General features: G+C 51.7%; 1 protein-coding gene and 1 long non-coding RNA gene across 6 annotated transcripts in view; one reads left to right on the top strand and one right to left on the bottom strand.

Annotated features, from left to right (window-relative positions):
* Positions 1 to 1,037: 1,037 nt before the first annotated feature.
* The window catches only part of MAPRE3 (microtubule associated protein RP/EB family member 3), a 57,460-nt gene continuing 41,967 nt past the window's right edge, over positions 1,038 to 16,530 (bottom strand). For 2 of the 5 annotated variants that reach the window (XM_017545552.1, XM_017545553.1), the window contains exons 2-7: positions 5,877 to 6,004; positions 4,747 to 4,892; positions 3,931 to 4,132; positions 2,487 to 2,641; positions 2,193 to 2,345; positions 1,038 to 1,956 (exon numbers count right to left, since the gene is read on the bottom strand). In XM_017545552.1, coding sequence (XP_017401041.1) covers positions 1,888 to 1,956; positions 2,193 to 2,345; positions 2,487 to 2,641; positions 3,931 to 4,132; positions 4,747 to 4,892; positions 5,877 to 5,997 — 846 coding nt within the window. In that variant the 5' untranslated portion in view covers positions 5,998 to 6,004 and the 3' untranslated portion in view covers positions 1,038 to 1,887. Of the gene's footprint in view, positions 1,957 to 2,192; positions 2,346 to 2,486; positions 2,642 to 3,930; positions 4,133 to 4,746; positions 4,893 to 5,876; positions 6,005 to 6,395; positions 6,402 to 9,302; positions 9,309 to 16,530 lie in introns of those variants that run through there. The other 3 variants (XM_037744617.1, XM_037744616.1, XM_017545555.1) reach the window with 3 other exon arrangements.
* LOC108315908 lies at positions 2,582 to 4,099 on the top strand. The gene is made up of 2 exons (XR_001830115.2): positions 2,582 to 2,661; positions 3,426 to 4,099. It is a non-coding gene; the product is annotated as an uncharacterized LOC108315908 (long non-coding RNA).

The following is a 16,530-nucleotide window of genomic DNA, read 5'->3' as shown; positions in this document are numbered from 1 at the left end:
GGAGGAGAAAAAGAGACAGAGAAAATAAGGCCAGAAGTGTCTCTGTAGGTGGGAGTGGGAGTCAACGGGGAGGTGGAGGTGATCGAGAAGCAAACAGATATGAATTGCTTATTCAAGGCTTGAATCTGGTGTCATGAGAGAAATGGTGGTGGTCTTGGAAGAGGCCATGGGGTGGGGCCACAGAAGAGACACAGCTGCATGTTGGCCATACTCAGGGTGGTGAGGAAAGCAGCGCTAGGCTGCGGCTGGAGGAACACCCTGGAGGTCACACCTCTGTGGTCTGTGGGGATGAGCCCTGAACCTCAAGTCAAGAGGTATGAGTTCTAGTCCAGGTTTCTACCACAGTAAGTGAGTCATGCATGTGGGCCTCTGACCCCTTAGCAGTAAACGGGGGGGCTGGTCTAGATTACCCCAAGATGCTCACATTCATTTCCACACTCTTGGTCTCTGCTGGGCTTCGGGGACATGGGTTAGTATGGCCCTTTGTCAGGCACATGCCAGGAGTGGGGCTGTGCAGATGGCATGGAAGGGTTCCTGACTCCCTGTTCCCACTGGAGCCAGCTCTACAGAAGGAACCACTTGGATGTTGCTGTCCTGGGCTTCAGCACTCAGAACTCCTTGCTCTTTGTGGCCATCCCAGCTATCTCTGTCATGTGAGTGCCTGTCCCCAGCTGAATCACTATGGTGAGGTGTGTGAGCTTTGACAACAGGTGGGGGACAACATGTAGTTCCCCTGGCCCAAAGGGGACTGAAGCTAAGCACCTCTTGGCCAAGCCACCACGCTGCCCTATGGCCGCTTCACTGGCTGCCCCTCATCATGGCCAAGGGCCCAGAAATTTCCTCCCCAGGGACGGGGGGTTGGGGCCCCTGCCTGCCTTCAGAGCCCTATCATCAGTGTTGGGCATTGGTGGTGTTTTCCGGGCCTGCGGGAGGGTGATGGTGAGGCTGTGCTACAGCCATCACCTCCGGAGAAAGGGGCGCATGGGAGGTGGAAAGCCCTGGACCTGGGCTGTGGCTCAGTTGAGGGACACATGGCATGGACTTTTACCACACAAGTTTATTTAAATAAAAGTGAACACATATGCAGGCTGGTGCCCGAGGGGCAGGGGGTGGGGAGGGCAGGTGGGAAGCAGATGGACAGTGGGGTCCAGGCAGAGTCTGTGTGGTGAGCCAGGTGGCAAGAGGCAGCGGCTGGGGGCCTCTGGGCAATGCTGGGCTTCGGTGCTGGGGCAGGGGGCCTTGGGTGGGTGAGCCTGGTGCCAGGAGGTCACTTCCATCCCTCACATGCTCCCCTCCCTCTCCCTTACCCCCCTGAGCCTACAGCACTACCTCCTCAGCCCCCTCTCCCTCTCCTGACATCAGCCTTCCCTTCAACTACTGAGAAGCCAAAAGACAAAATAAATTAGAATGGGTGAGTCCTGCCCCAGCCCCCAGCCTTGGGGAAGGGAAGCCAAGCAAGGCACACTGCCCCGGAGCCCGTGCTGTCAGCCCTGGAAAAGAACAGGTAAAGTGCAAGGAAAATCCAGTAAGTAAAAATATACCAATGACTTTGTCAAATACACAGCTGCTGGCTGTCAGGAGCAGGTGGTTGGCTGGGGCGGGTGGCAGCAGCACCCTGGGAAGTGTTGGGCAACACAGCAGAGAGACAACGGAAATAAATAGGGTGGGTGTGGACAGGGGTCCCGCCAACTGGGCCAGTGCTACCCAGGACGGGCTTCTGCCTGCTTCCCGGCCCCATGTCCCCAAGCCCCGCTCGCCTGGCTCCCAATGCTGCGGCACTGACACAAAGCACCCGGCCGACTGTGTTAGGAAAGGACTGTAATGTGGGGGTGGAGCAGGGAGGGAGGCACGGGGAAGCTGTGCAGTCAGCCAGGGCTGCGGCCGCCCTCAGTACTCGTCCTGGTCTTCTTGTTGGTGCTCTTCAATCTCATCGTCCTCAGGGGGTGCGAATCCTTCCTGCGGGGTGGGAGGGAGGGGAAAGTGGTGGGCCAGGCAGGGCTTCTCAGGTCTATAGGTAGCTGAGGAGCAAGGGGTCAAGAGTCCGGGAGCCCTGTTAACAGGTGGCCCTGGGCTAGTGACTTCACCTCTCTCTCATTAGTAAATGTTCTCCACGGTCCTTTCTGGTCCATCATGCTTCTGGTCTTAGGGTCAGGCCAGACTGGGGAGGGCCCGATGGGCCTGGGAGTGCTCACCTCCGTGGCATAGAGGATGCTGATGATGCCTGAGATGACAGGGCTGTTTTCACTTTCATGCTCCTGGCAGATGAGCTCGATGTCACGAAGTTTGCTGAAGTAGAAGTCACGCTCCTTCTCCAGCCCATCCACTGTCAGCTTCAAGTCCACCAGCTGCTTGGGGACAAGGAAATGTTCAAGCCAGAAGTCCCCGCCTCAGGCTCCCCTGCCTGCCCTCCTCTTGTCCCTCAGACACCCCAAGGGCCTGGCTTTGGTGACAGGGCTTTCTCAGCTACCCTTACCCATCCGACTCACCTGCTGGTTGAGTTCAAGAATTTGGGCATCAGTCTCATGGCCACCATTTCGGGCTGATGGAGGATTCTTCCGGAGGATGCAGGGTGGGGCCACGTTGCTCAGCCGGCCGGAGGTCTGCATGTTTTTTGGGCCTGTGGGGGATGTCCTCTGTGGAACTGCCCAGAGAAAGAGTCAGGTGAGGCCACGTGAGCCCACAGCGCACATGGCAGGAGACAGCCTGGTGTGAGGACTGCGGGGCAGGCCCATGCGACAGGCAGGCACTCTCAACCCCCTGCCCCCACCCCCGGATGGGCATCTACAGCTAGGCCTGGAGCCTTGGCCCCATGGATACTCCAGCAGCTGGGCTGCCCTTTGGCAAGGCCAGGAGAGCAGAAACTATAGGGAACTAAAAGACGGTGTGAGGTGTTGGGGTGAGAAGAGAGCTGGCCTGAGGGAGAGAGGAGATAAACTGGGACAGCGAATTTGGGGAAGTGGAGCTGGAAGGGTTCAGGGCCCTCTAGTACTGACAGCTAGAGGAAAGGCGGCTGGCACAGGGTCTTGCCTAACAGAAGCCCCAGCCCAAAGCCATCATCCCTGGGTGGCTGCCCCTCCTGGGGCCCTGTGTCAGGATGGGCTCTGTTGCCCTCTGCTGGGCGGGACTGGGTATCTGCACAGCGGTGGAAAAATCAGGGACCCCAGCTCCTCCCCAGCACAGCCAGCATGCCGTGGCCACTTGCTCACTAGCAACTGCACCTCCCTAGACAGCTAGACAGCAGGCTGCTTCTAGTGCAAAGCAAGCAGGCGGGCAAGTGGGGCAGGCCCAGGCGGAACAGCAGCACAGACGGAGGAGGTGGCTCTGCTATGACGGGGTCCGACGCGGGCTGGGGCTGCTCCTCTCCCTTCCCCTCCCAATGCTGCTGTTTCTCAAAGGCCCTCCTGATTCTCTCCCTTCCCCTCCAGGACCCAGACAAAGCCTTGTTTCTAGAGACTCATCTTTTGAGGACTTAGGACTGTTGGGCCTTTGGAATGGGGTAAGGTGTGATCAGCTTGGCAACTCCTGCTCCTGGCCGGCCAGTGGGCAGGGGGCAAGAAGGGGCTGTGGTGCTGGCACCAGGCTCTTGGCCTGGAAGCACCTGGACGGAGAAACCAAGCCACCTTGCTGCCCCATCATCCTGAGGCAAACAAGTTAGCTCATCCTACAAAACAAGGTGCCTTCAGCCTCATACCGCCAGCTGCCACCATGGCTGGTGCTGGTGGCTCTTCTCTTAGAGCAATTTTTGGAGCTCTCTCACCCACTACTTTCACTCCCCCGGTCTAAGTGGCCAGCAGGCGGCGTCATCTGAACTCCGTGATAACAGTCTCCTCCAGGCTGGCAGGGCCGGGCCGTGGCCCAGGGGGCACTCCTGGCTGTGGAGGACTGCCGGCCCGGCCCCCCACACTCCCTCCCCCGGCTCGGGCACGTTACCTGCTGTGCCAATGAGTTTCTTGGATTTGTTGAAGATCTGATCACCTGGGTTAGGAGGTGGCGCTACGTCCTGGCCCTGCCGCGCCAGCAGAGGGTTGTAATCCTTTCCATCATAGTTTGCGTCAAAGAATTTCTTAAACCACTGAATAAACTCAAAATTATCTTGGAATTTTCCTTTCACTAATTTCTCTACAGGAATGATCTGAAATAGACCACATAAGCAGAGTACTTTAGCCACCTGCTGCTGTAGGGCTGCCTTCCTCCGCCGAGGGCCACTGCTGTCAGGAAAGCCAGCCCCTGGGCTGCAGCGTCCTCCACCTTCTCCATCTGCCCCCCTCCCATGGCACCAGAGCAGACAGGCTGGCAGGCCCCGGTCTCGGATCCAGAGACATCCCTTCTCTACAGGCACTGTGTGGAAGAACTGTGAGGGGAGGCGTCCCTGGGCTCTACTGCCTGCATGTGGGCTGGGGGTCTGCAGCCACCGAGGCAGGAGAGTGAGCAAAGACACTTTCTTGGGCCCTACAGAGAGAGAAAGAAGTGGAACTTCACAGGAGCACACACAGAACTCAGTGTTGGGAATGGGCAGGGTCCAGAGAGGAGGAAGGGAAAGGAATGTTGTCATGATGGAAGGGCAAGTGTTGTGGGCTTTTCCATTGTGCCTTGAGCAGGGGAAAAATTCCTTCTGGAGAGTCGGGAGGTGGAAGGAGGCGCGAGCACTGAAATGACCCCAGCACCCCCTGTTGCCCAGGCTGGTGGGCCATCTTCTTCCCCAGGGTCACACAGCTGCTCGGGGCCCCCCGGAGCGCAGGCACCTACTTTGTCGACACCCATCTTCTTGAAAGCTGCTTGCAGCACCTTGAAGTTGTGGATGTATTCATGCTCTAGCTTGGCCTGAAACTTCACTTTCCTCAAGTGCACACAGCCGGGGAAGAGCATGTCCATGAACTGGCAGTAGGCTGCCCCTGTGGAGAAGGGCGCTGGCTGAGGGGGCTCACTGATCTCCTGTGGGCTGCTCTCTCTCACTTCCCCAAACCCTGTCTCCTCTTCTCTCTCCTTGTTCTGGGGCTGGGGCCATTCCTACTTTCAGGATAGACATGGCCAGAATCCCCCCAGCTTTCTAAGAATAGCAGCAATGACTATTTATTGATGCATATGACGAACCAGCACCACACCAAACACTGCATGTAGATAGGGCAATCCCAACGGCAACTCTAGTTAGTTGGTGACATTATCTCCATCTTATGGATGGGAAAACCGAGGCCTAGGGCAGTATATAGTGACTTGCCCAGGGTTGCACCACCAGAAGAAGAGCTGAGAGTTGGACCCAGAGAGGCGAGGTCAGACCTCTGGCTCTCTTGCCGTCCTGGCGCTCAGCTCCCCGCTCCTCCTCTCCCTGCAGTCCTTCTCGGTGCCTCTCCTGCTCTTCTCTTTCCTTGCTCACATTTCCTGACTTCAGCTCCAGCCAGTCTGACTAGTTCAGTGCCACCAGCTCTCCGCCTTAGTCTAATCACAAGCTACAGTCATGGGTGGGCTGCCTAACAATGGTGTGGTCAATGATGGACCACATATATGATAGTGGTCCCATAGGATTATAACACCATATTTTTATTGTACCTTTTCTATGTTTAGATATGTTTAGATGTGCAAATACTTAGCATGTGTTAAAACTGTTTGCAGTATTTAGTACAGAAACATGCTGTCCAGGTTTTTAGCCTAGGAGCAGTAGGTATACCACATAGCTGAGGTGTGTAGTAGGCTACGCCATCCAGGTTTGTGTAAACACACTATGTGATGTTCACACAACATCGCCTGAGGATGCATTTCTCTGGGCACATCCCCATCATTTGGCCACGCGTGACTGCTGTATATTCCCTGCTGTGTCTGCTCTGCCTTCTGGCCTTTCTTTCCTTCCAGCAGGGCCACTTCCCGTATTTCCAGCCTCCTACCTGAGCATAGCTGTTCTATCTTGGTGTAGTTGAGGTGCAGGGAGTCATTGACCCACGCAAGCATATCATGGCGACTCAGATTTTCACTGGTCACAGATGTGGAGTACACATTGACGGCCATACCCCAGCTGAAAAGTAAGAAGAAAGGTGAGGTAAGCACTAGGGCTTCATGCAGCTCCTTAGCTGTCAGGAGAGAGGGGGTATATGATACTGGGAAGTAAGAAATATTCCCTCCAGATTGGCCTTGCAGTTTACCCCCAGAGGAGGGGTCTTCTTTAGACATTTAATGAGCATCTACTATAATGCTAGACATGTGCCAGGAGCTAGCAATTCGAAGTTAATTGAGATATGGCCTCTGCTGGCTGGCCATATCTTATCGCTCACACCTATAATCCCAGCACTTTGGGAGGCTGAAGTGGGCAGATCATGAGGTCAGGAGATCAAGACTATCCTGGCCATCATGGTGAAATCTTGTCTCTACTAAAAATGTAAAAATTAGCTGGGTGTAGTGGTGCTCACCTGTAGTTCCAGCTACTTGTGAGGCTGAGGCAGAATTGCTGGAACCGAGGAGGTAGAGGTTGCAGTGAGCCAAGACTGTGCCACTGCACTCCAGCCTGCAGCCTGGTGACAGAGCAAGACTGTCTCAAAAAAAAAAAAAAAAAGATATGGCCTCTGCCTTGAGGCATTTACAGACAGGCAGATCCCCTCAGTAGGGAGCGATGGGGCAGTGAAACAGGCACATAAATGTTCAGGGACAGCACAAAGAAGGGCGTGAGCGCATCTGCTGGGCAGGGTCAGCGAAGGGCTCAGAGCAGAGATGTTGGAGCCTGAAAGTAATAGGAATTTTCCAGACATAAAAAGGAATGGGTGGAAGGCATTCGGGCACAGGGACTAGCAAGAACAAAGGCAGAGCTTATTCCGGGCACTCTGAGTTGTGGAGCAGGCCCGGGGAGCAGATTTTTCTGTTGGGGCGTGGCACAATGAGGTTGGCAGGGACAGGTTGCCAGGGCCTTAGGAGGAGGAATCTGGACTTTCTATTTGGAAGCCATTAGAGGGTTTTAAGCAGACAGTAACCTGACCAGATTTGTGTTTTAGAAAGCCAGCTAACCTTTGCCTCTGCTCTGAATTCCGACTCCATATTCCTGTGGCTGATGCAGAGGCACCTAAATTCTGCTTGTCCACAACCTTCCCTTAGAACATGCTTCTGGCTCCTATATTCATCATCCCAGTGAATGTCACCACCAGCTATCACTTACCACCTTAGAGGCGTGTGGGGTCATCCTAGACAGCCTCCTCTCCCTCATGCTCCTACCAAGTCACTCCTCAAGTCCTGCAACCTCACCTCCTCAACCCACCCTGTTCTGCTTACCCTCAGGATTTAGGCATACCATTGTCCCTTGGTATTCATGAGGGAATTTGTTCCAGAACATCCCCCTATACTCAAATCAATGCATAGTCAAGTGTCTTATATAAAATGATGTAGTATTTACGGATATCCTCCTGTATGATTTAAATCATCTCTAGATTACTCATACTCCTAATACCTACTACCACGTCACTGTGATGTAAATAGTTGTTATACGGTATCGTTTAGGGAATCATGACATGAAAACGAAGTCTGTAGGTGTTCAGTACAGATGCAACGATCCATTTTTCTTTCCTGAATATTTTTTATCGATATTTGATTGAATCCACAGATCTGGAACCCATGGATGTGGAGGCTGGCTGTATTTTCTCTCTAGCACAGGCTGGCAGGAACCTCCTAAAAGGTCTTCCAGCCTCCAGTCTCTCCTTCCTCCTAATCTGTCCTTGACACTGTGTGGTTAGAATCTACCTAAAAGCAGGTCTGACCACCCCCCTCCCCCACTTCAAGTCCTTTCAGCCAGCAGTCATAAAAGAGACACGCATTGGCTGAATTTGCCTTGCAGACTTAAACTGTTTAGCACTCATAGTGTTGGAAACATTTTTGAATTAGTGCCCAATATATTAAAGTTGAGATGTTTAATAACTTGGGATTTCTGGCTTCTTTTGGCCACTCCGAGCCTGTGCTCCCGCACTGAAAGCAGCAGTTGGAGTGGAGCCAGCAGTGAGCCTCCTTCCCACCCCACAGAGGCCAAGGGTCAGCTGCTGCTGATCGCTGATTTGTGCTGTTAAGAAAAGGAGGACATATTTCTTGTAACCAGGTCTTTATCTGAAATGGAGAAACAAGATAGATCAAAAGAACTGTGTTTTCCGAATTGTGAGAACATGTGTTTCTGGAGTGAGTGAAGAATATTTCTCCAGGTTTAACAAGTAAAGTGTCTCTGTGAAATAAGAATACATCTTATGTACCTTATATTCTTACAGGAAGAATATTCCCCTGTCTGTTGCAGGCATCTGCTGTTAACACATGACTCCTCCTGACCACTTATCAAATCATAATGGGACCCCACCTCTGCAGCCTTATCTCCCACTTTGCTCCCCCAGTTAGGAGCCACAGGCAGCTTCCTACTCACCCTGTCTGGAATGCTGTCCCTCCCACAAAGTTTATTCATCCTCTGCTTCATGGTTCTCAGCTGTGGCCCCTGGACCTGCGGCACTGGGGCTATATGGGGATCAGCTGGTTAGAAATTCCAATTCTCTCGCCTTCCCTGAGACCTACTGAATGAGAAACTGCCTCTGACCAAGATGCCCGGAGGATCTGCAGGCACGGCCCCATTTGAGCAGCACTACTTTACAGAGGGAGACTCAGCAAGGCATCTGCAGAGCTGTGTACCCCTCACGTTCCTACCCCTGACCCCAAGCACATAGGATGGAGCACATTTAACTTAAATGAATGCTTTGAAGAAAAATCATGAGAGAAAACCCTCTTCTTTATTCCTAGTTCTTCTTCCTTTGAAAAATAAACCTTGTCTTTCCTTGCCCTGGCAAAGGGAGGCCAGGTGGGGTCAAAAAGCCAAGAGAAACAGAAATGAATTATTGTCTTGGGAGCTTCTAAAGACTCAGGATCTGGCAGTTTCAGAGATTTCCGAGGGTAATGTTGACTGCACTTTGAGTCTCCTCCTACACAGCGGCTCTGCGCCCATGGCCCTGCATCTTGGCCCTTGCGCTCACCACTGGACTTGTTTACAAGCCAAGAGTGGGGTATCCAGGCCCGTCACAGGCAAGACGTTCAGTAACGTTGTTGAACTATTGACTGATGCCTCATGTCCTCTCCTCTTTCTGAATCGTGTTTCATCATCTTCCAGCCTGCGTTCCACCCCCCCACACCCCAACACCCCACCGGCACTCGGCCTCAGGACTCTGCTTTAGCTCCAGGAGACTTTCTCTGGCCCCCTCTGCAGGAGGCATGTGCCTACTATCCTACAGCACGCTGGGCACGGCTCTTCATGGCATCCTGCACAGTCTCTTAAAATCATGTATGAAGCTAGGTGTGATGGCTCATACCTGTAATCCCAGCATTTTGGGAAGCTGAGGTGGGCCAATTACCTGAGGCCAGGAGTTCGAGACCAACCTGGCCAACATGGTGTAACCCTGTCTCTACTAAAAATACAAAAATTAGCCAGGCATGTAATCCTGGCTACTAGGGAGGCTGAGGCAGGAGAATTGCTTGAACCTGGGAGGTGGAGGTTGCAGTGGGCCAAGATTGTGCCACCGCACTCCAGCCTGGGCGACAGAGCTAGACTCTGTCTCCAAAAAAAAGAAATCATGTATGTGGCTGCCCCTTCCACCTGACTGTTAGCTCTTCAATGGGCAAGCTGTGTTCCATTCACTTTCAGCTTCCACACCAGTTCTCGGTGAATAATAACTGCCTAACCATATCGGTGGAGTGGAATTGCAGACTAGAGTTAGGGGACACACGAGTTCCCAGGACACACCTAAAGTAACAGGAGGAGGAGTGGATGCCTGGATGGATGCTAAGCTTGCCACAGGGGCAGAGTGGGCAGGGTCAAGGAAAGGGCATCTGATTTTGATGAGTATCATTTTGTTGTAGACTTCGAGAAATTGAAATGATTTGCCCCTGTCCTCAAGGAGTTCATAATCTTATTGGGGAGAGTAACGCACACATGAGAACAGTATAACCAAATGCCCAAAAGTGTGGTGGAAACAGCAAGTGCCATGGGAAGTCGGGAAGGAGAGGGCATGCAGAGTTAGAGAGATGGATGTGAGTGCCCCCAAGGCCACAGTGGCCAGACTCTGCCAGGTCTCTAGGGAGGGTGCAGAAGACGGCCAGGAGCTGGTGCAGAGAGCACCAGCTATTCCGGGAACTGTCCAGAATGACTCTGCAGGAGTGTTCCACAGGCTCAGAGACTCATTTCCCTATGAGGCCCCTGGGGCAGAGTGATTCTGGGCCAGCTGTGGCTGACAGGCCTCAGAGGGGCTGGTCTGGTCTGGGGTGGTTCTGGGGGCAAGGAGTAGCCGTAGGCAGGCCCTGGGAGTTCCTGAGCCACTTTGGGGATTTTGTTCTGTTTAGAGTATATGAGTTTCAAGGGCTGACTACTGAAGAAAAGCAAAGGCAATGGTCTTAGTCCAAACATAGCCTCCAGTTTTTGACTGAAATCATTTGAGCTTCAAGGGTCTTCTGGCCTGGGGACAGCTTTCCTGCTTCCACAGGATTGGACCTGCTATTGGTTCAGGCCTCCTCCATGCATCGCAGAGGTTCTTTATTAGGAGAGTCCACTGGCTTCTCCTGCAGAGGCTTCAATAGGCTAGAGTGCAGCCCAAGTGTGTTTGTATAATATATATACATTATAAGTTACACACAAATATTTTACACATATATATAAAAATTAAAAAAAATACCTCTGGTGCACTGCCAGGTATGAGAACCACAGCCTTCATTTGATATGCATACTTAGCTGGGATTTACCGGCTTCTGTTGCAATAGCAAAGGCTGGAACATTGGGACATTCTGCCACTTCTCTGGGGGGAAAATGCTAGCCAGTCCTTGGTATGCAGGGAAAATCTCCAGTTTCCCCGGAGTTTAGAACACAACTAAAGGCCGTGCTTTTAGGGCTCCCAAGAGTCACTAAGACCACATAGCTACTTGAAAAGTGCCCAGGTCTTCTCAGCATGGCCAGAAATTCCCAGGGTGGTCAATGCCTGATGATGGAAGGGCATGTTCTACACCTTTGGTCTAATTCTAGGGTCCCATGAGTGGCAGTAGCGCCTGTGAGAAGGAAGTTGGAAAAAATGGCTCCTTGCAGGGCCCAGCAATGAATCATGCTGTTACCCACTATGGGGCTTCTGGGGAAGGGGGTAGTTAGTAGCAGGAACAGAGCCTCAGTCCCCACTCAGGACTCACTCAAGTCCTCTCAACTGGTGCTACACTCTGCCCTAGTGGGGGTACATTTGACTCAGGAGGACTCATCCAGGCACCAAGGGGTCTCTACAGGATTCCTCTGCTGCATTTGCTACAGCAGCATGAGGAAACAGCCTCCTGGTTTCCTTATGCCTCATCACACTGGAGAGAGCGGGATGCCCTTTTAATTTTCCTCTCCTACCTTTGGCTCTGTAAATAGGACTAAACATGGCCAGCAGGTGGCACCCAGGTCCTGAGCAAAAACTCCTTTAAATGTAATTCCCATCCCCCAACGCTGCTTTCCAGAGCTCAATTTAGAGCTCAAATTGGGAGCCTCTAAGAGCTGGGCTGGCTGCGGGGCATGGAGCATTGGGGCTGTTCTAAGGTCCTGGACTAAACTGAGCCAGCCTCTCTATCTCCCAAAACCACAGTTTCAACTCATCAAACAGGTCCAACTTCTGATTGCCTTTTGCATTGGGGGTTGATTTGGGCCTGGACTCACACCAGACCAGCTGCTGGAAGCAGAGGTGTATAAAATATTTGCCCTAGCATCGGGCTCTAAGTGGACCAGCTGCCTCCAATTATAGCAAAGATGTAGCCTGAGGAAACTCTTATAACACACACGTTCCCAAGAGCTCCTTCACCTCGTGGGAGAGAATGGTAGGTAACCACTAGGAGGGGGCAAGCTCTGTCTGTCCCAAGAGATGCAGGAGCAGTGCCTTCCAACCCCATCCACATGTTTCTGCCATGATCTTTGGCACATGGGACTGTCAGGAGAAACAGACCCTGACTGGATTGTGGCATGTCACCATCCAGGCAGATCCCCATTCGAGGATCAGACTGACAACGTGGCCTTGGGAAAAGCCTGTTCTGTAGGGCCTTGACTCCTGCTATCAGGAATAGAGTCAAGGGAAAGAAAAGTTGAGGAGGTTTAATCTGGTGATTTTGCTGAGTCACAGGTTCATGGTGCATTTACAGGCAATGGGGAAAGGCAATTACAACTCTCATTGCCGGAGGGGAAGCTGCTGGTCATTCTGCAGACTAAGGCTTTAAAAATGGTCATCAAGACCAAATCCCACTAACCTATGGTCAGAGGGGTTTCTAGAGACCATCTGCTTCCTTCTCAGGTAATTCGGACTGGACTTAGATCTAGGCACTTATATTCTTAAATCATAAAGATGGCTAATAAGTCTGTACAACTGAAATTTCACATTCTATTATTTAATGACCTTATCACCAGCCTAAATCTAATTTTGGCTTTTTGTTTTTACATCTATCTTCCACAAATATGTCTTGAAGGTAATTTAGGGGCACTCGGTCTTCTCTAATTATCTAGAGCTCCTTTTACCCCAAGTTTAGCCCTGTTCTGGCTGGTCCCTGGAAGAACTTCCTGCAGTTGCCAGGCCTCCACCCTCTGCCCAATGTGGGTAAGAAAGACACACCAGGTCTACCAGTCCTACAGGAGGTGGCCAGCATGCCTCCAGCAAGCTCCAAAAAGGTAGTGCTTAAGAACACTGGATCTCCAGGCACATCATGTGGGTTCAAATCCTAGATATACCATGTCCGAGCTGTCTGACTTGACTTTAGGTCTCAGTTTCCTCATCTATAAAATGGGAACAGTGACAGTTACCACCTCATAGAACAGTTATGAGGATTAAGTGAGCCGCCATGTGTATACCGTGCTAAGCATGGAGCCTGACATTCAGTACATATTTGGCAAGTACTGTCAGCATCGCGGGGACAGTGAAAATCTAAGGGCATTTGTTTGAGAAGTACGTGCCTGACACACAGCCAGCCTCTGGTCTCTGAGACCATGGAATGGCCAGCCCAGAAGGGAGACAGACTACAGAACTTTTCTCTGCCACTTTGCCTAGAGACAGCCACCCGGGTTTCCCAAAGCTGGGCTCTGACCACAATCCCTCCCAAACTCCAGATTTCCCATACATCCTGCTTTGTAGATGCCATCCTACCGGCCAAGACAACTGGAACAGATGCTGTGGGATCAGAGGAGAGAGAACTCCGCAGAGCCAGCCAACACGTTTGCCGTTCCTGAAGTGGGGCTATGCCCACTGTCACTGGGCTACCCCTTCCTGCCCAGGCCCAAGGGGCTGAAGTCGCCTGTTTGGAAAATCTGCAAAATTGCTACCCCTAGCCCCGTGAGTCACACATCCAGGTTATTCTGGGCTTGCATGGAGGCAGTATGTGCAGGTGGGGCTGAGGGGTTCTGAGGGGCTGGGGAGCCAGCCAGCGGGTCACAAAGCTCTGGCAGACCCAGCCAATCACCTTCTTATTATGGCTGAGCAAAGACCTGACTCATGCAGAGGCTCAGCCTCTCAAAGCTGGATTACTCAATGCAGAGATGGGGCAAGTGGAGTAGTCGCAGGGTTGGCCAGGAGCCTGGCATGCACCCCTTCTCAATAATCCAGGACAGGGATCCAGATGGCTGTGGGTTCAGGTAGGGACTGAAGCTTCTCCAGGATTCTGTTCTCACAACACTTTTAGATCACAACTCTAAAATCCTGAGCCCTGCTGAAGTTCCAGCCACTGGGTCCTGGACATGTTCTGCTGAGTAATGATCTGAACTCTTACCAAGGGTTTCCCCAGGCTGGATGGGATAATGGTGCCACACTCCTGTAGCTGCTGGCCAGGAGAAGGAGTCCTTAGGGGCAGTTCTGGCTAGGTTACTCTATCTGACCATAACTCTGAGGGTTAATGGAAACCCTGGAGTGTAGTAAACGGAACTTCTCATTGCTAAAATCAATCCATTTTAGTAGGGTTCATCTAGGTGGGCAGACAGAAAAGCAATCCTTTCTTTCTAAAGGTTTTTTGTTAGAGATCTTTCAGTTCCTCGAACACCTACTGTTTAGGTCAACAAACGTCCATGGAGTCACCAATCAATCCGAGGCTCCCAGCAGAGGGCACACAGTGTGGCTTGGTTGCAGGCTTTGCCATTCGCTGCCTGTGAGACACTAGCAAGTAGGCAAAGGTATCCAAGCCTCAGTTTTCATGTGTGAAGCATTAGAATGATGGTATGATTGAGCACGGGGCTGTTGGAAGGATAATGAGAGAACTGCTGGTGGGAGCCAAAGGTTCACCATCACCCTGCCTTTGGGGCTGCACAACCTTTACTGACAGGCAAGATCAGACATCGACGTATCTGACTCACTGTCTTCTTTCCTGCACCCTGACCGAACTCCCACAAACCCTCTGGTCAGGGTCCTAGGCAGGGAGAGAGGAAGGACAGGTTTGATTATCCATTCTCTGCTGCCTCAGGCAGAAAGCACTGTGCTTTTGGAGCTACGTTGCTCATTTCTTTCCTCAATTAGTACTGGCTCAGGGCTCAGTGCACAATAGCTGCTCAGTACCTATATACTGAATGAATGAATAGGAGAGGTTAAACTAGGGTTTGGGAGGTTCAGATGGCAGGTGGGCTCAGAAAGGATGGTTTTCTGGTCTCATTTCTTTTTTTTTTTTTTTTTTTTTTTTTGAGACTAGAGTCTCCCTCTGTCACCCAGGCTGGAGTGCAGTAGCATGATCTTGGCTCACTGCAACTTCCGCCTCCCAGGCTCAAGCGATTCTCCTGCCTCAGTCTCCTGGGTAGCTGGGATTACAGGCACCCGCCATCACGCCCAGCTAATTTTTGTATTTTTAGTAGAGTCGGGGTTTCACTGTGTCAGTCAGGCTGGTCTTGAACTCCTCCTTGGCCTTCCAAAGTGCTGGGATTACAGGCATGAACCACTGTGCCTGGCCTGGTCTCATTTCTTGTTTGTTGACCCTGAGGAGGTGCTATTGGCTACATGGAGAAGGAGGGAGAGGAGACTGCTAGCTGCACTCCCGGCCACACGCAAACAGATGCAGCAAGAAGCCTTAGAAATCTTGGCAAGGGATTTAAACCAACTTCTTCTGATGCATATAATATGGTGCTGCTGGACTTCCCATGGTTTTAGGATGGTTCTGAGAGTGGAACCTGGTAACGACTGGGAGCACCTCTCTGCCTGGTGTGCTCTGGGGGTGGGCTGCTGGTCCATCTGCGGCTAGCCTCAGTATAGAGAGGGCAGAGAGCTGCAGCAGCTGCCATGATGTGTTGGGAAGGGAACTGTCATGTTTGCAGCAGCCCTGGTGGATCTGATGTTTTCTTAATGGTCCTTCAAGCTCCAAAAGCACACCCATGTCTCTGGGACACATAAAAGCCATGTCACTTTATGTTCCTTTGGAACTATGTCTCTTTGGACTGTCTGGCTTGTGGTTGTTGTCCAGGGCCAAGTGATGTGTTCTCACACTTCTGCGAAATGTCTTCATCCTGTGAATTGTTTAGCCTACTTTCCCCTTCCCCCAGGCTCAGGCCCTTCTTCTCTGCTGTCACCCTACCTTCCACCCTGCATCCAGTTCCCTCTCAACATCCTCCCAGTTTTACTTCTGTGCCCTTTTGACAGGGAACAGTCATTTATACTTTAACCTTTCCACCAGAGGTTGCCCTGAAGATGTCCAGGACAAACTAAGATTCAGTGTTGAACTCTCTGTGCCCTCTCCAGGAGACTGCCATTCCCCATGCCCTCAGACTCTATCCTACCTGCCTGTCCTGCAGGACTAACCCCACGTAGTGACAGTCAGCCCCCACCCCAGAGGGGATATGCACTGGAGAGCTTCCAGAAGGTCTGCAGATACCTTCTCTCCTGGCCTACCGTGGTGCCTGAAATTCCCACCAGAAATGCCACTCTTGAAGATTACAGCATCCAGCTCCAAAAAGCCTTAGTTATTGCCTCAATATTGTATATGAGGAAATGATGGTTGAGGATTCCAGTGACTTTTCCAAGTTCAAGATCAACCACTGACAAGATCAGAGCTGAACCTAGCCAACTGAACCCAAATCCCATGCTCTTTCCTTACCACCACACTGGGGAAGGAAGGATAACTTGATTTTACACAGCTCTAGAGCAGGATGACTTGCTTAGATTTCGCCCCCTGAGAATTAGGAGGAGGGAAAGGGAATTTCAGAGGCTTTTCCTTTTTTTTTTCTTTTGAGATGGAGACTTGCTCTGTTGCCCAGGCTGGAGTGCAGTGGTGCAATCTTGGCTTACTGCAACCTCCGCCTCCCAGGTTCAAGCAATTCTCCTGCCTCAGCCTCCCAAGTAGCTGGATTACAGGTTCCCACCAGCATGCTTGGCTAAATTTTGTATTCTTAGTAGAGATGGGGTTTCACTATGTTGGCCAGGCTGGTCTCAAACTCTTGACCTTGTGATCTGTTTGCCTTGGCCTCCGAAAGTGCTGGGATTACAGGTGTGAGCCACCGTGCCCGGTCTGGTTTTCTTCTTTATATTTATTTTTTCAAGACATTGCAGCATTGCCTTAATCTCTCTCTCTTTTTTTTTTTTT

This window comes from Cebus imitator, unplaced genomic scaffold (genome assembly GCF_001604975.1).
Source record: "Cebus imitator isolate Cc_AM_T3 unplaced genomic scaffold, Cebus_imitator-1.0 Scaffold180, whole genome shotgun sequence".
Lineage (NCBI taxonomy): Eukaryota > Metazoa > Chordata > Mammalia > Primates > Cebidae > Cebus > Cebus imitator.
Note: the sequence above shows the minus strand (reverse complement) of the source record. Positions and strands in the feature narration are given on the sequence as shown.